This window comes from Mustela lutreola, chromosome 1, assembly GCF_030435805.1.
Source record: "Mustela lutreola isolate mMusLut2 chromosome 1, mMusLut2.pri, whole genome shotgun sequence".
NCBI classification, from domain to species: Eukaryota; Metazoa; Chordata; class Mammalia; order Carnivora; family Mustelidae; genus Mustela; species Mustela lutreola.
The window spans coordinates 22,465,606-22,491,974 of NC_081290.1; the positions used below are offsets into that span (position 1 = coordinate 22,465,606).

General features: G+C 46.8%; 1 protein-coding gene across 1 annotated transcript in view; it reads left to right on the plus strand.

Annotated features, from left to right (window-relative positions):
- The first annotated feature begins 3,970 nt into the window (after positions 1-3,970).
- Positions 3,971-26,369, plus strand: part of IGFBP7 (insulin like growth factor binding protein 7) — a 77,363-nt gene continuing 54,964 nt past the window's right edge. The window contains exon 1 of the mRNA XM_059160467.1: positions 3,971-4,505. Within this exon, the coding sequence (XP_059016450.1) occupies positions 4,031-4,505 (475 nt within the window). The 5' untranslated portion in view covers positions 3,971-4,030. The remainder of the gene's footprint in view (positions 4,506-26,369) is intronic.

Consider the following 26,369-nt stretch of genomic DNA (forward strand, 5'->3'; position numbering starts at 1 on the left):
CTACTGGGGAGGCAGGGCACAGAGGGACACAGCAGAGCAGGCCACATGGCTCCCTCAGCCTCCCACAGGTGCCATAGAAGTTTGCTGGACTAGAAAGTCTTGGAGATGCCCCCCACCCCAGAAAGATGCTTGCTAGGTACATGGCCCATTTGCAAAGGGTTTGGGAGTGTGCTATGGGTTGGGGTGGAGGAATGTTGAGCTGGAATAGATAGAAACTAAGGAGCTGGGAAACAAATCTCTCATGTGCCATTGACCTTCATCCAAAGGTCACCAGGAACACACCTGTAGTCGAATACATCGGCTTTCGTACTCAATGTAGCAAGAGCCATTGGGCGGCAGAGTTCCCACAGTTAAGAGTGTTGGAAAGAACCGATTATAGGATTTGGACTTCGTTTGAGTAATTTTGGGGATGGTCTAAGGAGGCAGGAGTTCACTCTGGATGAAGCAATTCTATGATTATCTCAATCATTCTCATCCATAGGGAAGGCAGACTTGAGTAATAGAAATAATTGGTAAAGCAGCAGTCTTTTTTTTTTTTTCTTTCAAGTTTTTATTTAGGTCAAGTAGTAGTCTTGCTTAGCGAGGGAGGGGCGGCTTAGTACTTTGTGACCGGCACCTTGTCTGGAGTAGGGAGAAGAGCTTGCCCTTATAGCCCTCGAGGAAACCAACCCGCCCAGCACCTTGATCTGGGGCTTCGAGACTCTGGAGCTGTAAGAAAATAAATTTCTGGAAGCGCCTGGGTGGCTCAGTGGGTTAAACCTCTGCCTTCGGCTCAGGTCATGATCTCAGGGTCCTGGGATCGAGCCCCACATTGGGCTCTCTGCTCAGCGGGGAGCCTGCTTCCCCCCTCTCTCTGCCTGTTTCTCTGTCTACTTGTGATCTGTCTGTCAAATAAATAAATTAAATCTTAAAAAAAAAAAAGAAATTTCTGTTGTTTGTACCACCTTATCTCTAGTATTTGATTATGGCAGCCTGGCAAACTAATACGCATGTATAACAAGTAAAGAGATTGAGTTAGTAACAAAATACAGTCCGTGAAGAAAAGCCGGGACCCTGATGACTTCACTGGTGAAGTCTGCTAAACATCTGAGGAAAAATTAATACCAGCTCTTCAGAATCTCTTCAAAAACAAACAAACAAACAAAAACAGAAGATGAGAGAATATTCCTAACTCACTCTGAGGCCACTATCACCCTGACACCAAAACCAAAAACAAAGCAAGCTGTGGTCCAATATTGCCAATGAATGCAGATGCCTAAACCCTGCAACAGCATATTAGCAGACCAAACCCAGAAACACATAAAAAAGGGCGATAACCATGACTAAGTGGGATTTTATCCCAAGCAGGCAAGTTTGATTTAACGGTCAAAAATCAATTAATTTGCCATGCCATATCAATGGAATGAAACACATCTTTAATTGATCCTCTCAACAGATCCAAAAAAGGCATTTAGCAATTTGAGAGTTAAAATTCCAACTCTTGGTGATAAAAGCACTCAACAAAATGGGGGACAGAAAAGAATTTCCTCAGGGTACCTGAGTGGCTCCATGAGTTAAGCCTCTGCCTTCCACTCAGGTCATGATCTCAGGGTCATGATCAGGTCCCACATAGGGCTCTCTGCTCAGCGGGGAGTCTGCTTCCCCACCACCACCACCCCCCGCCTGCCTCTCTGCCTCCTTTCTGTCTCTGTCAAACAAATAAATAAAATCTTCAAAAAAAAAAAAAAAAAGAAAGAAAGAAAAGAATTTCCTCAACCTAATATGATCATCTATGAAACACAGGCAACATTATCCTTAGTGGTGAAAGAAAACATTCCTTCTAAGGTTAAGGTCAGAACCAAGACAAGGATGCCCACTCTTACCACTTCTTACCACATTAAACTGGAGGCTCTACCCAGGACAGTTAGGCGGGGGGGGGGGGGGGGGGGAGGCATCAAGATTAAACAGGAAGAAGTATAAAGTTCCCTCTATTTGCAAATGACATAATTCTTTCTCCAGACCCAGGCCTTTCAATGGACTAGAACGAAAGCTGAATTGGTGATAATATCTTCTTTCTTGCAGGCGAGGAGTTGTCATATGGCTTTGTCCTCAGGCTCCATTTTCCTGCCATTTCTCCTTCTTCTGAATAACCACATCTGTGCCTATTTGCAGGTCTCCTTAGTGGCGCTATCACACAGCCCAGGCGCCCCCTTCAGTGACAAGAACGCCACTGCTCTTCTGCTTCCTGGGCAGTGAGGACCCTCAAAGGAATTCAACTGTCCCACAGGCTTGCATTCTTACTGCTGGCTTTGATGCAGGGTTTCAGGACACCATACAGCTGCTGTCAGTGTCCCTATGCTCCCCCCCCACACACACACACAACATGTAGAGCCTCGGGGCTTCATTCACCTGCACACCCACCTGGGAACTAACTTGATAAGCACCTTTGCTGCCTGTCTTCCCTTTCTGTCCATGTCCATCAGCCTCCCCAAAACCCCACTGCAACTGGTGTGTCCTTATGTGGCCTCTCAAGTAAACTACTTGCCCTGGACTCCTTCTTCTCCGGTCAGGTTGTGGGGAAGGTAAAACTGTGACAGGATAGTCACAGTGGGTCATCATCAACTTAGTGGAACTTGACCAATGAGCTCACAACATTGCAACGGAACAGGAAATACCAGAGTGCTCTCTGGATTTGTTTCAGTTTGGGACCGTATACTGGGTCATGTAAACTGTATCTCACAGTGGGACGAAGGCAAGAATATTTAGGAAAACTCTGCTCCAAAGACTTCTCATCGTTCCTCAACAATGGCCATGTCCACATATGACCTTGTAAAGAAAAGTGTCACTTTCCCAGAATATCTAAGGAGATGCCAAAAAGGAGTGCTAGGTTTTCTAGAGAGAAGGATGCTTCGTTTTTTATTACCTGAATAAATTTTGTGATTGTATGATTTTCAAAAAAGTTTACAAAGGAATCCTAGGAAAGCCGATGAGACTGACATCACATTGTCGGTGGCATCGTGAACCGCACACTTGGAGTCAGCAATCCCATAAATCCTTGGATTTATACTAAGAAAAAAGAACTCTAAAGAACTAAAAGACATGTAGAACGACGCACGTTGCAGGGTTGTATGTTCAATAAAAAGGGACAGAATTTAAAGGTCTGGATAGGAGGGATTTCTAAGGGCACACTCTCAGAAAAAGAGCCTTCGAGGGTAAGTCTGCAGAGCACTTTACAGGGAGATGGAGGAGGAAATGTCAGTCATTTGTATCAAACACCTCATGCCACTACAGGGGAAATTGCTTCGGGTGCCTCAGCGGCACACCCAGCGGTGCCCTGCTCCCTGGAGAGGTGTGATGGAGATGCACCACAATTTAGAATGAACCCAAGGCGATGAAGCAGCTCTCTCATGAATTCCAGAACTCACACTTGAGCTTGACTTGGCATAAGGGAGCACTGGGGGAGGAGTCAATTAGGAAGTTCCAAAAAAGAGGAGTGCTTGGCAATGGTTTGTCCTCTTAGCCCGGCACCCGAGACCACAGCCGGTCTGTGGCCGACGGGGACACAAATCCCCCCCGTGGCGTTTTAAACACGATTTGTTCTTAAAAGAGTCATCAGCAGTCAGGTGTCCCAGGCCCAAGGAGAATTTAATCGATTAAACACAGGGTCGTCACGAAGTCGTTGTTGTCGTCAAGAAGTATACACATCGGGGCTGGGACAGGCGCCGTCCCCGCGGGCGACCCCGAGGGACTGGGGGCCGGGGCGCGGGGCTGAGCGCAGGGCCCCGGGCGCAGCGGGGGCGGCGCGCCGGGAGGCAGAAGGCGAGCGCAGCCGACGCGAGGCCGAGCGCCCCGGGCCCGCGCGCAAGCCCGCCCCGCCGGCAGGGGCGCGCTGGAGCCGGGCGGTCCCGGGAGGCGCGGCGCGGGCGGGGCGGCCGAGCTCTCACCGCCCCGGGGTGTGGTTCCCGAGGCCGGGCCGGGCGGGGCGCCGGGTTTAAAGCGCGGGGCCGCGGGACCGCACTCACTCGCGCTCCCGCCGCCTCCGCACCCAGCCATGGAGCGGCCGCCGCTGAGCGTCCTGCTCGTCGGCGCCGCCGGCCTGCTGCTCCTGCTCCTGCCCCTCTCCTCTTCCTCCTCTTCGGACGCCTGCGGCCCCTGCGAGCCGGCCGCCTGCCCGCCCCTGCCCCCGCGGGGCTGTCCGCTGGGCGAGACCCGCGACGCGTGCGGCTGCTGCCCGGTGTGCGCCCGCGGCGAGGGCGAGCCGTGCGGGGGCGGCGGCGCCGGCAGGGGGCACTGCGCGCCGGGCATGGAGTGCGTGAAGAGCCGCAAGAGGCGGAAGGGTAAAGCCGGGGCAGCAGCCGGCGGCCCGGAGGTGAGCGGCGTGTGCGTGTGCAAGAGCCGCTACCCGGTGTGCGGCAGCGACGGCGTCACCTACCCCAGCGGGTGCCAGCTGCGCGCCGCCAGCCTGCGGGCCGAGAGCCGCGGGGAGAAGGCCGTCACCCAGGTCAGCAAGGGCACCTGCGAGCAAGGTGGGCACGAGCGCTTTCCCTTCCGACCCCGCCCGGGCGGCCGCGCGCCCCCTGGCGGATCAGACCCGACAGGGCGTCCGCCGTCGCGGTGCCCCGCGACGACCCAGCGGGCATCCCGGGGGGCGGGGGGGGAGACGGAGGCGAAGGGAGGAGTTGGCGCCGCCGGGAAGCGTGGACGACGCCCCCTCTTCTCTCTCCCTCTCTCTCTCCCTCTGGTTTTATTTTGATAGCTTGTTGCGTGCGCCCAGAAGTGAGGACTGGCGAGTGTATGTACGTTCAGATGGCAAGTCGATTCGCAAAAGCTGCCCCCACTCTTTGGGAAAGCCAGGGATGCCCTCTTCCTCGTCCTTTCTTGGCTTGGGTGGGTAGGTAGAAGTGAAGTCAGAGAGGGGGAAAGAGTTTGACGATGAAGTGCAAAGCAAGGACTTTCAAAGAAGTTATTTATCCTGCGTTTAATTGGATAGGCTGTAAGAATTTTGAAAATTGGATTTTATGGTTCTTAATATTAGAGTAATTCACTTACTGGAAATTAAAGATTCTCAAACAGTAGTCTAGCTAATTATTTGTGGACAAGAGGTACAAACTCTTGGAAGAATGTTTTTATGTAGTTTATATTATGAACCTGATGACCATTTTGTTTTCTTTCTTGTCCCATTTTTGTGTAACTCGTCCCCAGGATGCCCGGTTCAGCAGGAATGCCTTTGAGGTTATGTTAGATCATTTATTTTAATTCCAGACAGGTCCAAACTTGCCATAAATGAAAGAGGAAAATAAATAAGTGTCTGGACTTGTAAAGGGAAAGAGACCTCAGAGGTTTTAACTCTGTCTGAAATAACATTTTCCGTAGGCAGTAATTTCAAGGGAAAGCTAGAGATCCAACCTTGGCAGTCCCTCTCCTGGCCCCAGCCCCAGCCAATGTAGAGAAAGGGAAGGAGGCAGTTCTCTTGAAATGACAGAAGCAGTTGCTTCCTTAAGCACAGCCCAGACTTTTCCCCACACTTTCCAAATAATTCTTTTTTTAGAGCTTTTCCCAGAAATCCATACTCTGATAGGTCATATGTCACTAATTTCAGAGTTCACTACTGAAAGCCTTAAGTCATGTAACTTACTGTTGACTCCTTAGATTACTGTCACCTTAAACTTAGAAAATCACAACCCAAACTAATTCACAGACTTTTCCAACAGAAACACAGTCATTTGTTCTTTTGGATCTAATTTATCAGTCATTTCCTGAAAAGAGAAATGTGTGCAGTTTAAAAATTCATTCCAAATACTGCGATTTTTCTTATAAACCTTCCAAGGGGAAATTTTCCCCATAGTCTTTCCAAAGGACTGGTACTTGCTTATCAGAGCGGAAGGTTCACTGGGTGATTGTTTAAGCATTGTTGCTGATTCTGGCTGGTTTTATTCCTTTTCCTCTCCTACTATGTGCGTCTCTAAATACACAGTGGGATTATAACATCTTGAGACTGAATAATCGTATATAATAGTCCCATCACCTGATGCCAGGTATACCCAGTTTCTCAGCATCTTTTCAGACTGCAAACCCCATGAAGATACGGACCTGGTTTTTCTTTTTTTCTGGGAAAATGTTAAGGGAAATAGCATCTAAAACTGGCAACTTTGACATAAATTAGCCTTTTCTTCCCAAACTAAATTTAGAGATATGGGTCTAGTGCCTGGGACCGTTTATTATTACGCCATAGAAAGCAGAAAAGACCGTGAGGTCTACCAGTATACTTTTCTACAGCAGAGATGAATGGGGCCAAAACCAGATCTCCTGATCTATTTCTCCTGATGTGACAGGCAAACCTGACAGTGCTGTTTCTTTCTGTGCCATTTAGTCCAAGGACTCTGCAAAGACTACGAGATGCGTTTTCTAGATTCCTCCAGCCATTTCTGCCCCGAGGAGAAACTTGAGTTAGGCTTCCTCGAGTATTGAGAGGAAGGGGGTGTTCCTGTTCATCCCGTTTACCGGCATTTCTGGAGCATCTAGTACACGTCAGCACTGTGCTGACGCAAGTGTTCTCCAGCCACGGATGCACAAACAGATCTGGTCTTGATGAGTGAGAAGCTATCCCTACGAGTCACAATCTCGCCTCCTTGAGTGCTTTCCTTGGAGCCCTGGAGACCCTACCAATTGTCCCCTTCTTTTCTGAGATCACCACCTACCTACGGTCTGGGGAAAGATCTTGGTCTGCTTGTTTTCTGTGCCTGTGATGAGAGGCAAAGCCGTCATCTTGAAATATGTCCAAATGGTAATGAGCTAATCATCTCAAACCTTGGAACTGCCGTCATGAATTTAGAACCATTAGATCTGATTGAGGTCCCTGGTGTCCTGAGCAAGTGGAAGAGAGGATTTGACAATTCAGTTTGATAAAAAGTTCTAGAGGTGCTGAGGTCTACAACGAAATCACTCAGTTGGAAGAGAACAGGGCGCTCCTTTATTCTGGTTCTTGGTTGACACCTTTTGTTCGTGATGCTTTAAATCCGAGCTTCTTGGTGATTGCATTGCAGCCACTTTGGGTCTCTGTGTTGAGTACATGGGGACCCAAGTTCAAACTACCTCTTGACCATAATGGTATTATTTTGGCCTCTTCTCTCCCACCCCCTCATGCTCCAGGCACAGAATGTTGCAGTTTGCTGTTTGTAATCACACCCTCACTATTTCCCACCCTTTGAATTCCAGGCTCCAGGATCAGCCCCTGTCCCTTTCTCCATGAAGCAACCTACCCCACTGCGCTCCACCTACCCCACACCCCCAGGATGATGTCCTTGTCTTCCTTCGGTTCTCTGGAAGCATCCAGCCATTTTCCAACCATATTTATTGCACAGATACTATGTATATATAAGCAAGAGGCGTTCTACCAGAATACTAAGACACTGAGCTCTAGAGCCGGACTCTCGGGTGCGCATCTTAACCCCGTCACTTACCCTCGGGCAAGTTACTTGACCACTTGGGACTGGGCTTCCTCAACGGTAATAAAAAGGATTATAATCGGACCTGTCTCAGAGTCGCCGTTGACATTCAGGGTTGTGGCGATTATCCACAGAAAGCACTCAATAGATACGCGTTGTCATTATGAAACTAGAAAGTACGCTCTGCGAGGAAAGGGGGTTTTCGCTTCCTGATCTGTGCCTCCATCCCTGCCTGGCACTAGTAGATGCTTTAAACATGCGCTGAATGAATTTTGAGTGTGCCAGGTGTTCTAGTCTCAGGGCGAGCAGCCTCGAATAAAATAAACAGGATCCCTCTCTCATGGCTTTTACTGGAAGCTTTAGACGGAAACAGCACATTTAACAGCGTGTGCCCTGAGAATGTACAACAGGGAAATGGGGTGGAGGCTGGGGATGGAGCCGTGTGAATGAGGCCGGGCCAAGCCCCGCAGAGGATCGTGGGATGATTTCGGCCAAAGGACCAGAATTCCCGAGGGAAAAACCAGCTCTGCGGGTTCGTAGAGCACTCCCCATTGTCCCCACAGGGCTCTGGGAATGTCTGTCCTCCCCACTAGACCAGGAGCATCCTGAAAGAGGGAGTCCATCTTAGAATTATTTATAAACACAGTGGCTGGCGATTAGTTGGACACTTGGTAAATACATATTGGTTAAACAAAAGAATCCATGGAAGAAAGAGCCTTCCCACTTGGAAATGCAGGTTATGGACCCTGCTGCCTGTCTGTCTCTTTTCTCCGTGTATGTTCTGCCTTCCTGAAGTCTAGGCCAAGGAATACATCTGACCCTTGACTCCTCTTCCCTTCTAATGCTGTCCTGAGCTCTAACATTAGGGGGTCAGCTTCCCCCCCGAAATCCCAACATTTCTCCATCCCCTTTATGGTAAGAATTAGGCTCAGAGCTGCAGAAACGGTTGTGTTAATGGAAGAAGCTTCAGTAAAAGATTTTTGTTTTCAGAAACTCATTTCATTTGATGGGTTTTAAACATTGGCTCTTTGAAAAGCTCATTTAGTTAGCAACCTAAAAATGAACCTATCATTTAGCTGTTCCTGTTGTATTACTATCCACCAATGAGGTATGAACTTGGGATATTGTGATTTATAATAAATACATATGTGATCTTACTCCGTTTCTGCCCCGAAGCTCCCAAAGCCTTTGGAATTTCCTAAGTGTGGAGGGTGGTGGAGTATCGTTTGCTGTGTTGATGAGTAACTTTGGGACTGAGGAGGGGCAGGCTGCCTGCTGGTGGGACCAACCACGTGATGATTCCATGGGAACTTTCAAGGCCACCCCTCGACCTCCTGGGAGGGGAGATGCCTGGAGATCAAGTTCAATCACCGATGATTGTCATCAAATCCTTAAGTCATGCTTATGTAGAGAAGACTCCACAAATACCCAGAAGGACTGGTTCAGAGAGCTTCTGGGTCGGTCAACATTGGAGATGCTGGGGGAGTGGTGCTCCCAGACAGGGCATGGAGGCTCCAACCATACCCCTTTCCCCATACCTTGCCCTACACAGTTCTTCTGTCTGGCTCTTCCTGAATTGTGTCCTTTTATAATAAATTGGTAATTGTGTGAGCAAAATGTTTCTCTGAGTTCTGTGAGCCACTCTCTCTAGCAAATTAACTGAACCAGAGGGAGTGGTTGGAACCTCCCATCTGTGGCTGGTTAGAAACACAGGTGACAAACGACTTGTGATGGGCATCTGAAAGTGTGGGTATAGTCTGGTGGGACTAAGCGGTGCGAGCTAACACTGTCTCTGGGCAGACAGTGTCAGAAAAGGATTGTAGGACACCCAACGAGTGTCAAAGACTTGCTTGGTGGCATGGAAAAAACACGTCGCGACTGGCAACTGTAGAACTGTAGAACTCAGAACTGTAGAACTCTATGGAAAGTTAAAACAGGGATTCAAAAATTAAATTATTAAATGTCTGGTTTATCTCCAGGGATGGGGGGAATGGAAGTCCGTGCAATACTTTGTTAAGCTAACACAGTTACATCATAAGACGGACCCAGAGGAAGAAGGAGCCTTCATCCGGATTTGTAGGAAAAGAGCTGGGAATGACTTCTTTGTAGAATAAGGCCCTGAGACAGGAATGTGAAGGAATTGGCTAGAGCAGAGCTGGCCTGGGAGTTGGAATGGACTTAAAAGGGAGATGTGATGGGTATTGTTAGCCGCAAAAGGACTGGCACGTGGTTCCATGGGGCTTCCTTGCAAAACGAGAGAGCAGAGGTGGCTAGACACTTGACAGAGCCCAGTGATGGAGGGAGACGTTTAGATGCTTCGAGGTTTAGAGGTGATCACAAGAGCAGTGGGACCTAGTGAGTGATGTGATTGGATTTACGTTTTTTAAAAGTCTGTGCTGGCCACCCTTAGAATGGACTGGAAGAGGGCAGAATGGGGTCAGAGACTCCCATTAAGAAGCTGTTAGAATAATCCCAGCGAGAAATGCCTAGACTTGTTCACACCTTAAGCTTCCCAGATCTTAAAAGCATTGTTAAATCTGGGTCGCTAACCTACGGGGGCAAGCTGTGTGTTACCCGGGAGAGATGAGCGCATGGTGCTGCACTTTTTTTCTTAGAAATGACCCGTCACATGGCTTGCTGGTTAGCCAGCCCTGCTCCCGAATTACAGACACTTTCTCATTTCAGGAAGCTCTTCCTTTCTCTCCCACAATCCCCGTTCCTCGATCCACGTTCCGATCAGACACAGAAGAAGTCAGACCCCAAAAAAGTCTACCCCAGCTTTTAAAATTTTTCTGGCCGCATTTTGCCCTTCTTGACCACAGAAACTTCAGGACTTTGGCTCATTCTTATTTTACCCAGTTTTAATCCCCGCATTTCAGGGGAGATTTGAAAGCCAGAAGAAACTTTGGACAAGACAATCGGCAGCTTTGGAAAAGGATCCTAAAGGACTTCAGATTCTTTTCAAAGAAAGTCATCCAAGAAACAAGTTAATGTTTCTCCATGGTTAGGAATGAGTTATTAAGTGGAAGATGCCTGACCTTCTGTTCTAAAATTCCTCAGGAGATGGAATTAAAGGGCCTGGAATTTGTAGCCATGAGGCACATTTAGATTACACAGTAGGAAGAACTTGCTGGTTTAAAAAACAACAAAAACGTGGAATACTGTACCATGCTCCCGTAGGAGTCCAGAGAATTCTGTCTGAAAGTTTCTCTTGCGGAGAGCTGAGAGAGAATCTAAGTGAGGAGGGGAAGCATGCGGGAGAAGCTGTTACAAGTTTCAAAATCTTCGATGCTCTAGACCTATGCAATGGTATGATTGAGCTAAGTCGGCATCTGCTGACGGCACTAAATAGGATTTCCATCCTTCCCTTAGAGCCTGCCCTCTGGGTTTACTGCAGATTTGCCTTCTACGGGAAGCTGCCTTATAAGGCCCTCTTTGGGGAGTTTAGTGACAACCCTGTCTTGGATGGAGCCCAAGGGCAGCCAGCCTTTCTCCAATCTAAATTCCTCCCCACGGAGGGGATAAGATGATGGTCCTTCTTTCACCTCAAGTTACCCCACAAATGATCTCACCTCATCTGTGTTTTTAATTGTAAGGCTCTTGTTTTTAGCAGCGATTAAGAAGGAACCCTGCATTGTCGTCGAAAGGACTTTTAAACCAGGGAGCCTATGAGTGTAACCTTTTTTTTTTTTTTTTTTTTGTAATTTAGATCCAGGAGTGGCATTAGAAAGATCCGAGGTGGGAGAAGACTTATGAGTGTGTAAAGGAATGTCAGCTTCTTTTAGGCAGTTCTAAAGATTTCCCCGTGAGACCTTTACTGTTGAGGAAGGTGAGTGGAGGGGCTAGAAACGTCTAAGGAGAGCTTTCCCAAGACTGCGCTGGCTGGGTGTTCCAGGTCGATAAGACCCACCAGCCCACCACCCCCACAAAGCCTACCAAGGAAAGTGCAGAGGTGAGGAGAAGAAAGCCTTGGTTGATTGGGGGGAGGGAATTGCTGAACCCTTTTATCTCAAGTTGGGTTAATGGCAAAATGATCTGGGGCCTTTGAAAAAGCTGATGTGTTGAACTGACTTGACTGTTCTACAAAGGAGGGCGGGTTTGAGGCTGATGAGGACCCTAGGGGCAAGAAGGAGCCCCAGCTCCCACCTCCCGATGGTGCCTGTGTGCGTGGGTTCCCTGGGAGAGGAGGAGAGAAGCCGGCTGTAGCCTGGGCTGGGCCCCAAAGCAGGCTGAGGTTGCGGAGAAGTTCTGGGTCCGCAAGGGAAAACTGAGCCACGTTCATAAGGTAGGAAGTTCCTTACTTACAGTGGGAGAGCCAGGCACAAGCCCACACATTCGGAGTAGGGTTGACTATGAAAAAGCAACGCCCTCAGAACTTCAGGATAACCCACTTAATGAGTGAAGGAACAGTTACCTGCTTCACAGGATGTATGCCATCCCATACCGTGTGTAGCACCAAATCAGTGTAGAGTCACTCTTGACTCTTAACTGGTCAAGAACTGTACATGGTTCTCATTAGTCATCATGGGTTCTCATTACCTTGTAGGTAATGAGATTAACTGATGTTTTTGCGTCATTTATGGTTAACGGTGGATGTTTGCCCCTTTGCTCCTCACGGCAGCCTTGGAAGGTAAGGGGAGGTACTTATCCCAGTTTCCAAACACAGAAACTGCCCGTCAGCCATCCACAGAGCCAGAATGCAGCATTTCTGGTGTGTAAATCTAGGTATTCTCCAGGCTTGCTGTTCAAAGTGTGGTGCCTAGACCCACAGCCTCGACCCTCAGCACGGTCTTTCTCCACCATTAACCTAAAATTATTTCAAAATAAACACTTTAAAACAAGAGTCAGGGGGCGCTGACTGGCTCAGCTGGTGGAGCGTGCAACTCTTGATCTCTGGATTATAAGTTCGAGCCCCACGTTGGGTGTAGAGATTACTTAAAAATAAAATTAAAACAAACAAACAAACAAAAACCCTTTTCAGTGTGGAAAAAGTTTTAAGAATACCCTAGTGGATATATCTTGCTTATATTTTCTCTTTGATGGATTGACGGGGGTTAGATGATACATTCCTGTGTAAATAGTTCTAAAAGAGCTTTATGAGCATAAAATAGAAATTCGTTTTGATAACAAAGGTAATGTCTTAGTTTACTTGGCTTTTTGGGGTAATGGGATGCACCTTATAATAAGTGCCATATTGCATTCAGTGAAGGAGGGTATTTCTTGAATGTATCTACCCCCACCACCCACCACCCACCCCCGCCAGATACCTGAGTTCCATCTAGAGTCAGTCCCTCCAGGGCCAGATGGGGACGTCTCCTCAGTTGCAACCAAGGGCTTTTGAAGGGACAGTGTGCTGGGAGCAGCTGGCCTGAATATTTTCCCAAGGAGGACCTCTTGGAGCATAACGTTGGCATGTGGCGTTTGATCATTTGCTAGGCTGAAGGAGAAAAATTACTAAGAAAACTGTCAGTACACTCCAGTGTTCTCTTTCACCTGAAATTTTAGCTCTGAGCACTGACTGAGCTCTGTCCTGCCCCCCATACCCCCTAGCCCCCCCCACCCCCCACCCCCCACCCCCACATGCTCTGGTGTCAGTTTTCCCAGCTGGGATAATAATATGTACTCCAGGTGTGCCTGGGTGGCTCAGAGGGTTAAACCCTCTGCCTTCTGCTCCCCAGGGTCCTGGGATCGAGCCCCACATCAGGCTCTCTGCCTGGTGGGGAGCCTGCTTCCTCCTCTCTCTCTGCCTGCCTCTCTGCCTACTTGTGATCTCTGTCAAATAAGTAAAATCTTTAAAAAAAAATAGTATTTACTCCATATCTAAGCTGTGATTCATTGTAGGGCTACTCTCTTTCAGGATTGAAGCGTATTTTTTGTCAGGTGATGACTTGCAAAAGAAGGAAAATCCTTGTCGGGGTTTGAGAACTCAAGCATAATCCATTTTGATTTTCTGAGAGGAAAAGAGAGAGCACTTTAATGTTCTAACAGGCAGAAATGCAGCTGCCTTCAATCACCCTGTCCTTTACATGTTGTTTTTCTTGAAGAAGGGACGGCTCCAGCGTTTTTGGAGGCTTGTCTTTTCCCTGAGTAAGAGGGGCTCAAAGACATTTCCTTTACATCACGGCGGATTAGCAGGCCAGCGGTCAAGTGGTTGAATGGGGAAAGCTTTAGATCTAACATCTGTTCTGCTCTCTTCTGGCCTGACCCCAAGCAAGGGAGAAAATTTTATCAAGAAACAGATCTCCTGGAACATTGAGAAGGTTCTGAAAGAGACCACACAGACACGAGGCTTTAGGCGTTTGCCTGGGCAGCCCGCGCCTGCAGGATGCGAAGCGGCTCCTTCTCCACGGGAGCCCTCAGAAGTCTGTGCTCCAGGAACAGAAACCTGAACGTGAATTTCGGCAGCAGCGGCAGCAATTACCCTGCGGGCCTGGCTTCCGAAGGACCCCCCTCGGGAAGCCGTGCAGCATGTGACCGAGAATGAAATGCTTAGGCAGCGGCGGCTCTCCGTGAGACGCAGCGAGGGGAAGAGATTCGTGCGGAGAGGCTTGTTAGAGCTGCGCGGCCCAGCGGGAGAGGGCCGGCTGGGGCAGAGAGCCAGAGGCTGCCCGGGTTTTGACCGGCCAGAGCCTCAGAACCAGAGGCCCCTCTCTGCTCGGGCAGGTCTCAGATCAGAGCTGCTGACGCAGCCTGGCTCTTTCTGCACCACCAAGCCTTTGGATTGCTGGAAGAGAACTGTCGGGGCCTGGGCAGGCCTGTTGGGACCGAGTTGAGACCAGGGAACATGAGCAGCCCCTCCCGCATTGCTGCCTCCTTGGAGGCCTCTTTCCTTTCACTCGCTCGGCCTGGCCTGTCCTTGCATGCTGCCCTTTTCTCCTGCCTGAGCACAAAGAAATGTGGTTTTCTCTCTGCAACCCCAACCCTTTGTTAGTCACAGAGCTTGGCCAGCAACTTTATATACGGTGAACTCTGCACAGTCTGCACCACCACCACCACCACCACTACTCCCCCTCCCCGTTCCATCCCTAGACTCCTGAGCCACAGGAGCACGAATTCGCCACAGAGCTCGAATAAGCCAGAAGTTGGCTCGCCACCTCTGAAAGGTCCGTGTTAGCCAGGAGGTGGTCGTTCTTTTCTTGAGGCTTCTTTGAGATGAAGCTTTTTTTAGATGCTTTAGGACCCTGGTTTATTCCGTGCATCAGCGCAAACCCCGTGGGCCCTCCCAGGTCCAGTCCAGGAAGTTGGGGAGACAGCCATAGCCTCCTGGTGACCATGGGCTCGATAGGTCTCCAAGGCGGACCCCAGACCTGCCCCTACCAATCGTCTTCAGTTCTTGGGACTTCTGGGCCACCCAGCAGCCGAAATCTGACCGATAGAAGTGAGGAAATAACAGCAAAGATTGGCTAAGGGTATGAACTTTGGAGTCAGACCAAACGAGTCAGATCCCCCCTTTACCACTTAACTACTGGGGTGACCTTAACCTGCTTGATGCAGTTTTCTTGCTTGCAAAGCAGGTATAATAGTGACGTCTGCCACTTAGAATCGTTGGGATCGTAAGTGAGCTAATACATGAAAACCCTTGGTACCTGTCATATAGGAGAGCTTCAGTAAACGCTGTTTCATTTCAGTTTTTACTGTTCTTAGGATTATAAACCCTGATGCAAGTTAGTTTATAAGTACCTTGACTGTGACATGTTGATGTCTTTGCCAGGGAGGTTGGGGGAGGCGGGGAAAGAGAAAGACTCTTGAGCAGGCCTCCCGTCCGGTGCAGGTCCGAACGCGGGTTCCATCTCACAACCCCAAGTTCATGACCTGAGCCCAAATCAAGAGTCAGGTGCTCCACCAACTGAGCCACCAGACGCCCCCACTTGATGTCTTACTTTGACCAATCCAGATGTAATTCTGCCCTATGTATCTTCAGGCTACATCTGAAACCTGTGTTTAAATCTATGCCAACAAAATGCCAGGGTGATGTTCTTACAAACAAATCCCTGAAAACTTTCCATCTTGTTCAGGGATTTCAGGACAGGGAGTCCTCCGTCTCTGAGAGATCCCACAGCCAAATGCAAAGAGTTACATGGGAAAGCCCCAGGAGCCTGTCCAGAGGGATCACTCTGCTTTGTAGCATGGAATATTTCTGTCTTCCCGGTCCCACACTTTTTTTTCTAACAGCACTTTCAGATATAGAGGACATTTTAGATTCAAAGGACACTCAAATTATTTTTTTAAAGTTTTCATTTATTATTTATTTATGCATTTATTTATTTGAGAGAGAGAGAGAAGAGAGCATGAGCCAAAAGAGGGAGAAGCAGGTTTCCACTGAGCAGGGACCCTGATGTGGGGCTCCGGCCCAGGACTCTGAGATCATGACCTCAGCCAAAGGCAGATGCTTAACTGAGCCACCTAGGCACCCAAAGGACACTCAAATAAATTATTGGTCTGTTTCTTCCCTGCATATAATAGGAAATGTTTTGGGGGTTCGTTGGTTGGTTCATTTAAAAACAAAGAAAAATAAAGATATTGCTCCAAAGAAGAATATGAACCCAAATCAGAGATTGGCAAAGAGTATGGTTAGTATTTATTAGGTACATATTGGGTATTATCCTTGACTCCTAGAGACTTATTGGTGCAAATAATAAATCCCTTTGCATGCAGTTCATGAATCTCCTCTTTGGCTTTCACATTAGCCTCAGCTTAGCAGGAACTCATTTAAAAATCAATACATTTAACTATAAACAGCCCTATTCGTCTCAGGAAGGTACCCACTTAGGTCCGTTCTTTGCATCTACTTGAAAAGTGGTGCCATCAACATCCCAGCATAGGGTGGAGAGCAGAAGAAAGGAGGGAATGGTAGCTTCTCCGCTCCACCAGCTTCCGAGGGTTTAAGTGACATCGACAGGATACTGGAACCACCGACTCTCCCTGCACGCAGTGTGCTCTGTCACATTCTAAGGCAGTGGTTCTTGACCCTGGCTGGACATCAGAATCCCCTGGGGAGTTCTATAAAATTCTGATGCCCAAGTTCTCCTGCAGGATTCTGATGTAATTGGTTTTCTCGAAACCTGGGCACCAGGACTTTAAAAAACTCCTAGATGATTTAACATGCAGGCCAAATTCAGAATCATTGAACTAGAAAGCCTTCAGTGGACTTGGGGGTACATCGTTTCCTTAGGATAATAATGATGGACCAGTTTTTGCTCTGTTTATCCAGCGGGTAACGTCTTGCAGCAGGGCGACTTCTCAGGATATCTGGTTCACCGTGGGAAAGGGGGAGCCCTAGAAAACTAAGCAGTCCATCCCAATGCAAACAGCCGGGTGGTTTGGCTGCTGCTTATCTCCTTGGCAGTTTCGGTGCTGTTATCGGAGTCAGACAGAATGGAACTGTTTCTACATCAGCATTTGTTGGTATCCAGGGAAGCTGGAATAAACCACCATACTTGAGGAAAAGTACTGCCCTAAAGCCACACAACTCAGTCTTTCAGTCCTGTCACTAGACCCTAGGTTCCATGAGCCCCACTGCTTTGTATCGGTTTTGTTCACTGTTGAATTCCCGGTGTCTCTACTTGGGATAGGATAGTAGGGATCCATTTCTTGTTGAGCAAATGAATAAATAATTAAGAGTGGATTATGGTGTGCCCTGTGGGGCAGGGGAGCCTTCATACTGGTGGACGCCCACCTTCTTCGTGTCACCTGCACCCTTGGATCTCCAACAGGGAGAGGTGACTGTCCAGCTTACAGGTCCCCCAACCTAGTGGAGGATCTTCCATCACTCAGCCTAGATCGTCCTAATTGTCATCTTCTCAGATTGCCCCTTAAACTCCTATTCTACCATCACAACAACTGAGTCTGCTGTCTGTCTTAGTTCTGTTCAGTTTTTTTTTTTAAGATTTTATTTATTCATGATAGAGACAGTAAGAGAGGAAACACAAGCACAGAAGAGCTAGAGAGGAAGAAGCAGGCTCCCTGTTGAGCAGGGAGCCCGATGTGGGGCTCCATCCCACGACCCTGGGATCATGACCTATGCCAAAGGCAGATGCCCGGTGACTGAGCCACCCAGGTACCTCTGTTCTCAATTTTATCATCTCCCCCAGTCATCTACTGGGAAGTAGTAGGGCACAGTATTCTACCACTGGCTGTGTGACCTTGGGAAATATACATAACCTCCCTGAGCATCCGTTTCCTCATCTGTAAAATGAAGCTGCTACCTCCCTCACAGGCTGGTTGTGAGAGTTACATGATGAATGCATTTTAAATGTTTAGCACTGTGTTTGGCCCACATTTGGCCCTTAATAAAGATAACTTATGGTGATCTTTCCCTTCCAGTTAAACCGCAATAGAGGAAGGCACAGATTCGCTTCATTCTTCTTCTTTGCCCTGAGTTAGTGAGCACTGAGCCATTGCTCTGAGGGGCAACGCAGTTGAGTTCTGATCATGTGTTTGTTAACCGGCCGGTCAGCACATAACTGTGTTTCATGTGTGTTTTTGCTTAAAGACAACTTAATTTATATTGTTGATTTGTTCCCATTGAACTCATAACCAACAGCCTATAAGTCCTGCTTGGATGAAGCTGATCAAACACACCCTGTCCCCGTGTGTGTGTTTGCTTAGAACACCAGACGGCACTTCAGCACTATACTTGGGGACCATTTTAAACAGTGAAATCACCAGCAGGAAAAGAAAAATACAGTAAAAGAAAAGAAAAGAAAAGAAAAAAGTGGCAATAATTGACTGTGAAGGGGATTCTTGTTTACAGTAGGAGAGCCAAAACAAGGCAGGTTGGCTGTGTTTGACCTCAGCTAGGAGACCTTAATCTATTTTATTTTATTTATATAAATATATATTTTTGTTTGTTTGTTTGTTTTTGTTTTTGTTTGTTTGTTTTGCCATTCTCCCTGTACAAGAACATTTGATTTGGGGGGTTACAAATTTTAGTGAGTGAGTGACTCCACAAATACAAAATCCATGAATAATGGGAGTCAACTGTTGGACACAGGTCATGACCAGCATTAGGGAACTACAGAGTTGCTGAGGGCAGAGCCCACTGTGGGCTGTGCTTCCCTGGTATGCCCCAAAGCTGGAAGTTAAGGGCACAGAGCAGGTACTTAGTAGATAATTATTGGACTCCTTTTTTAAAAAATTATTTTTATTAACGTATAATGCATTATTTGCCCCAGGGGTACAGGTCTGTGGTGCCTGTAGATTTTTTTTATTTTTTTATAAACATATAATGTATTATTAGCCCCAGGGGTACAGGTCAGTGAATCGCCAGGTTTACACACTTCACAGCACTCACCATAGCACATACCCTCCCCAATGTCCATAACCCCACCCCCCTCTCCCTACACCCCTCCCCCCAACCCCTCAGTTTGTTTTGTGACATTAAGAGTCTCTTTTGGTTTGTCTCCCTCCTGATCCCAATTATTGGACTCTTAATCCAATTTAATAAACACATGTCCTGTCCCTATGTCACCTGTCCCTGTGACAAGCTTCTGTTTTTCCCCTACACCCATCTGCAAGCAGCATTCCCATTCCCCAGGTGTTAGAAGGGTAGATTTTACTAGATTTCTCTAGAGACAGCAGGAGGGTCCCTCCCTTTTCTCTCTCCAGCCTTCCCACCAGCTGGAGTCTCCTGTGCGGGTCCTCCCCCCCACCACAGAGCCCGGCTGGCAGGCGCCGCTCCTGACCTTGCCCAAAACCAACCCTCTCCTCTCTCTCTTCAGCAATCAGGCTCTGTCTAGGCTCCTCCAGGTTCACCCATCACTTCTCTCAGGAGACAAGGTTACCTGGGTCATCACTGTCATTAGAAGCAGAAAATCGTAATGATTCCCTAAAAATCATGTCAAGTACCTTCTTGTAAATGCTGTGCTAGGTGCTGTAATAAGGAAATTTGCAGGGATGAGAAGGATCGTGCCCCTTCTCTGAGGAGCCTGCAAACCTGTGGTCTGATGGTTTGCAAAGTATAGGAAGGCAGAGAAGAGGCAGTTAGACTAATATGAAAGAGCCTCTTGTGCGTCAGATCAGTAAAAATGTGTGGCAGCAAAGAACATACATACAGCCCACCCCTCAACTCTTCATTTTGAATAATTAGAAGCCTTATTTTCAATGAAATTTCAAAGGGAACAAAGGTATGTTCACATTTGTAGTCTGTGACTACATTACAATTTAATTACAGACTTCATGAGCTTATAAATAATGGAACTATGGCTCGATGTGTAGTATACAAATGACCAGTTATTACTTTGCCCCAAGTGACATTCTGGAGTAGAGACAAATGCATTTTCTTTCTGTTTGCCCAGAATTGAGCTAAGGATAGATTGTTGATCCAAAAGAACCTCAAAGATTGTGTTTACCTGGGGGCGCCTGGGTAGCTCAGTGGGTTAAAGCCTCTGCCTTCAGCTCAGGTCATGATCTCTGGACCCTGGGATGGAGTCCCACATTGGGCTCTCTGCTCAGCAGGGGGCCAGCTTCCTCCTCTCTCTCTGCCTGCCTCTCTGCCTACTTGTGATCTCTGTCTGTCAAATAAATAAATAAAATCTTTTTAAAAAAAAAAGAATTTCTTAAATATTAAAAAAATAAAAGATTGTGTTTACCTTGGTAAACACTAAGGAAAAAATGTAGTAAATTCACTTTGTTTACCCAGTTCCCTGACAAATGTATAAAAGCAAGATATTGAATAGGTGCAAATGACTTCCCAAGATCACGAGGATACTATTTTTTTTTTTTAAGATTTTATTTATTTATTTGACAGAGAGAGATCACAAGTAGGCAGAGAGGCAGGCAGAGAGAAAGGAAGGGAAGCAGGCCCCCCCTCCGAGCAGGGAGCCCCATTTGGGACTCGATCCCAGGACCCTGAGATCATGACCCGAGCCAAAGGCAGCGGCTTAATCACTGAGCCACCCAGGCTCCCCACAAGGATACTATTTTGACGTTAGTGATCCATTGTCAGATGTTTAACTTTTGGGACAAACTACAGTGGGTTTTAAAGTCTAGACTTTACTTATCCTTGTTAATTCATTTCAGCTGGCGTGCAGTTTGTGTGTGTTCTGGGAATGTGAGCTCATTTAATTGTTTTCAATTAAGATCTTTTTCATTACTGAAGAAAAACAAATGTTATGGAAACTTACAGAATTCATTGAATTGTTAAGTGTTCATCATTGTTAATTTTTTTATTGTACCCATTCCATATTTTATTGTATTTCATGCTAGTGTTTTTCTAGGCATTTAATTATAGAATTATTTAAATAGTGTTATTCACATTTTTATATCTTTTTCATTAATAACTATTTTCCAGGTGTTTCATTCTTATAAATTTCATAATGCTACATGATCATTTGAGTGAATCCTAATTTACTCCAGTTTTCTTCTGTCATAAATAACCTTAAAATTCACATCTTTGGACAAAAAGCTCTTCTTTCTTCTTTCTTCTTTTTTTCAAGGTCTTTAGACTAGACCCTTGCATTGGAGTTACTGATTCAAAGGTATGGACATTTCAAAAACACTTTTAATACATATTGATATTGGTGATTCCATTTTATTATTTTTTTAAAGATTTTATTTGTCATAGAGGGAGAGGGAGAGAGAGCACAAGCAGGGGGAACAGCAGGCAGAGGGAGAGGCAGGCTCCCCGCTGAGCAGGGAGCCTTATGTGAGACTCAATCCCAAGATATTGGGATCATGACCTGAGCTGAAGGCAGACGCTTAACTAACTGAACCACCCAGGTGTCCCTGGTGATTCCATTTTAAAAATTAGCTGCTTCTTGGGGCGCTGAGTGGCTAAACAGGTTAAGCATCTGCCTTCGCTCTGGTCATGATCCCAGGGCCCTGGGAGCGAGACCCACATCAGATTCCCTGCTCAGTGAGGATCTGGCTTCTCCCTCTCTCTCTGCTGGCAGCTCATGCTTGCTCGCTCGCTCTCAAATAAACAAAACCTTAAAAAAAATAAATAAAAGCAGTCTAGTCTCAATTAGACATATTTTCTCCAAAAAAACAAAAGGCCAAAAGCAAAGCATTTTAATGTGTAGTCGAAATTACTTTCGCATTATCTTCAGACTTGAACTATACTGTGATTGTCCCTCTCCAGTGTCTACAGATGGCTGAGAGTGACCCAGCCCCTTTGATAACATGTGCAGTGACTGGCCAGTACCCTGGAGCTCGGCCCATCATCCAGTTTGCTCCCGGGCTTGCCAGGCCCTGGGAGGAGATAGATAGTTCGGGCTTAGCTGGAACTTCTCCATCAGGAGTCTGCTGCAGTGCCTTGCATTTGTTAAAGTCCGGTTTGGTCAGTCATACAGTTCAAAATAATAGGGAGCTGGAGAGAATATGCCTTTTTGTACATCACTGAATTAGGATTCATTGAAAGCCTGTGCCTCTCTGCTAGAGTAGCTTGAAAACGTCTGTTGTAATGGCAGCCACCTCCATGCGATCTGAATGGTCAACAGTTTGTGAACTTTGGAGGGCTTTGTCTTTAAGGTTTTTTCACAGAGGAAAAATAAGACCCCTTCTAACTGTTTGACCTCAGTCAAACACATTATTGATTCTTAGCATCTCGTTCAACTCTCGATTCTCGGCATCTCATTAAATATGGGTTTGGTGCAGAGTAGTGAGCCCGGGTCTCGGCCACCTCTTTCATCTGCTTTTGTGAGGTGGACTGTTACACTCCAGCTCTCAGGGACAGCCTGTGGCCTGTTCTGCTTACTACAGCTGGAAGAGAATCTGCTTTCAATATTCTACTGCACAGGTCCTTGCGGCTTTCCTCGCGTCCTTAGAGACTGACCAAGCCTTGCTTCCTTTTCCTCAAACCCTTCCTCTCCAGCAGTTAAGAGACAGTCGTCCTCTCTGTGCAGCGGTTGTTCCTGTGAGTATAGCAGTAACTACAGAGCACTGAGGATAGATTTATAAAACAGAAAAGCTGCACGTGATATTTCCAGCAGAGTTTTTCCCGTATTTGACCAGGAGTTAGGAATAGGAACGATAGTCTCCATCAACAGAGAATAGCACAGTTTATGAGCATTTTTACACATACACATATGTATGTCACCTTCTTAATCTTCCCAGGACTGCTGTGGGGTATTATCCTTAGGTTCCAAATAAGGCAGCCGACGCCTGGTGTGTTTGTGCCCAAGCAGAGCCCTAACTAACGGGAATCGCTTGACGCGGGAGCAAGAATTCTGTGTAGGCAGGTGTGTACATGGGCGTACATGTGTACCCCCATTGAAAGCCCCAGGAGCTAAAATGGAGCCCCAGGACCAGTTACACACAAGAGATGCTTCATTCTGGCTCCTGGTCTGTGGATCTTGGTTTCCGTTCCTCTGATGCAGTTCCCTGTATTAATGCCACGTGTCCACACCCTCCGGTGACTCTGATTATCACCAGTGTGCGGAAGGGCGTGTGCTTGTGCTATGCTTTGTTTGGTTAAACCATACATATCTTTTGGAAGGAAAAGATCCAGAAAATCTAACACTGTTCTTTGAGTAAGCTAAAAATAACTCAAAGTCAAGGTTTTGGCAGTGGCATTGCCTAGTACAGCAGGATAAAATGATTCCCCACGTGCCTGTGATTAACTTGGTTAATTACAAGTCGTCCAACTCCCAGTTGTGCACACTGCCTGCCTGGTCAGTTTTGCTCAGTAACTGGTGTGTCATTCAAATTTCTGAGGAAAATGTAAAATAAGTTTGGAGAGGTAATCACAAATCACTGCTTTCGCATGTATTTTCTTAAAATTGTCACTAAAAAGCAGAAGAACTTGGGGCCGTCTGTGCGGCTCAGTTGGTTGAGCCTCTGACTCTCAGGTCAGTAGCTCAGGTCACGATCCTCAGGGTCCCGAGATCAAGCCCTGCCCTGGGCTCTGTAGTAGGAAGTCTGCTTCTCTCCTTCTCCCTCTGTCCCCATGCCCCCCACCCCCACCGTGGGCTCACATGCACTTGCTCTCTCAAATAATTACAAGTTTTTTAATTTTTAAAAAATCAGAAGAGTTTTGTGAAGAACAAATTAAGTTTTCAGTCAATATGAATAAAACTGAGTCCTGGGAGATTTACCGTGTGTGTGTGTGTGCGTGTGTGTGTGACCTCTAAGGAATGGGAATGTGACCCACTCAGAAGTCCTTGAAACCAGCAGGGTGTATAATAACAACAGAAAGGCCTGACTTTGAACACTGCCAAAGAAAGCAGGAAATAGGTTTCTCATGAAGTATGACATTTATCTCAAGACTCAAGAAGTTTTTAGGCAAGGAGGTGAAGGAACATTTCTCAGCAGTTTTCTCAATCAGTCATATAATTTAGTTTGTAGTTTGTATTACTTTTTAGTTTGTAAGTACTTTTCTATAAGTCTGTGCCTGATGAGAAGGTGCTAGTCTGGACCAGTTCCTTGAACACATAAGGGGATGGTTGGATTTGGGGAGGGGGAAGACCAGAATGATCACCAAAAGAGAGCAGCAGCTAGCGTCTCCGTAAGGAGTGTGTTCAGCTGCAAGTGACAGAAAATCTGGCTACAGTGTTTCATCCAACACGCAGTTCGTTTGCTTGCACAACAAGGAGTCCAGGTGTAGACTACTGCCAGTGTGCGTTTAACTGTGTAGCAGTTCCTCCCAAGGACCCAGGTTCTTTCTGTTCTGTCATCCTTTGCTTTCTGTTGGCTTTCATCTTCACGCTTAATAGCTCCAAGAAGGCTGCTGTGCCTCCAGCCATGGACTCTTAATTCAGGGTGGTGAGCAGGAACAGGAGAAAGAGCAATGCTGGTTGTGTGTTTTATCAGGGAAGCTGAAGTTTCCCAGACGCTCTACTTTCAGCGAGTGTCTGCCTAATCTCATTGGCCAAAAATGGGTCAGTTGGCTACCCTAGCAGCCGGAAAGACTGAGAATAAGGAGAGTGGAGGTTGGGGCAGAGTCAACCCTTCCATGTCTGCCAGAGCCGGGCAGCAGTTTCTCTGCAGAAACAGGTGTTAAGGGAAATGCAAAGGATCACTGGAAGTTTGGTGTTCTATTGGAGTCCTCAGACCACACACACCCACCCCAGACTTCACTCAGCAGGAACCACTTTTGAAAAACAGATGACAAAATAGATCATCTCTGGGGAAAAAAAAAATGAGACAAGCTTATTTATAGCAAAATATGTCATTCCCAAAATTCAGTGGGAAGAGATTCTATAGAAAAGGTGCCAAAGATCTTCACAGAGACCTTTATGAAAGAAAGGACATTTCACTCCTTAATGGTTTCCGTTCCAGAAGGGGTGGCTAGCAGATTTGAGGACTCCTGCCTAGCTTGCTTTTACTATGTGAAAAAGGACACTTTGAAGGTAAATAGGAAGAAAGTCTTTATTGTTTGTATGCAGATACATGCTATGAAGATGCTTAGAAAACAAGCATACTTTATGCAGCTTATGAAAATCAAACTTCCAATCATCCTCAGGTCTACGTATGATGAATTGTTATGTTTTTATGCTTACTTAAGTTCCACATAGGGGCACCTGGGTGGCTCAGTCAGTTAAATGTCTGCCTTTGACTCAGGTCATGATCCCAGGATCCTGGGCTCGAGCCCCACATTAGGCTCCCTGCTCAGTGGGGAGCCTGCTTCCCCTCTGCCTACTGCTCCCCCTGCTTGTGCTCTCTCTCTCTCTCTCTGACAAATAAAATCTTCAAAAATAAATTAAATTCCACATATTACAGAGGTGTTTGTTTAAAGAGCATGGGGTTCAAATCTCTGCTCCTCTAGTTACTAAATACATGATTTGGGCAAGTTATTTGACACAATTGAGGTTCAGAGAAGTTCTCTGTAAGGTGGGGACCCAACAGCCTACCCTGCCGGCCTGATGAGAGGAGGCGCCTAGCGCACAGTAGGGACGAGCCTTTTGGTCTCTGTCCTCGTCATTAGAGCTCGTGCTGATGCTTCTGGAACACACCCAAAATACCATATACTGTCTTCCCTCTTTTTCTTTGTCTAGAGACGTGGTGATTGGAGATGGAGGCAGAGACGGAGTGGTAGGAGTGGTTTTAGGGATTGCGGGGAAAAAATTAGGGTTATTCTTGCACAAACTAGTCCAGATGCTCTGTTTTTATGTATGTGTAATTAAGACCCTGCCTTCTTCTGACTTGGGATGTGAGCAGTGTGTGTTCCCACACTCTTCAGGTGTAATGATAGTGTTGTAAGAAAACACTGAGCTTGGAAGAGAGTCCGGATTGTACATTGACTGAGTGTGTGGATGGTCACGTTACTTAGTCTCTTGCCCCCCCCCCCATTTCCTTGCCTATAAAGCGGAGCTAGCAGGGCCTGTATTAAAAGGGTGGGGTTGGGGCGCCCGGGTGGTGCAGTTAGTTAAGCATCCAACTCTTGGTTCCAGCTCAGGTTATGATCTCAGTGTTGTGAGATCGAGCCCCGCTCAGGCTCCACGCGGAGTGTGGAGTCTGCTTGAGGTTCTGGCTCCTTCTTCCTCTGCCCCCCCCCATTCATGCTCTCTCTCAAATAAATAAATCTTGAAAAAAAAATAAAAATAAAGGGGTAGGATTGTGGGAAATAAGTGAGTAATGGATCTGAAAGCCCTTTGTAATGGTAAAGCTTGATGCAAATGCAAGATCTTATTCCTTTTGGTTTTACCAATTTTTACGGCAGCAGCTCTCCAATATGCCTACTTAGTGAACTGTCTTGTGTACCTGTGTGTCAGGTGTTTCCTTTTTACTAGATTGTCCCATGTATGCCTGAACCACCTCCTTCCCTTCCAATCACTGCCAGCAAGTAGTACCCAGGGACTACTGCTGTTACAGTGTTAGCCTGAACCAAGCGTAATTAGTAAGGAAATCCACCACCACAAATTCATACACAAGAAAATAAAAAGTACTTTAAAATCAGAATGGAATTGAGATAGTCTGTTCCTCTCCTGCCCTTCATTAGTTGGGTAATCAAGAGTTGGCAGTGTTCTTTCCAGAAGCTCATGTTTCATATTGACCTGGAAAGGTATT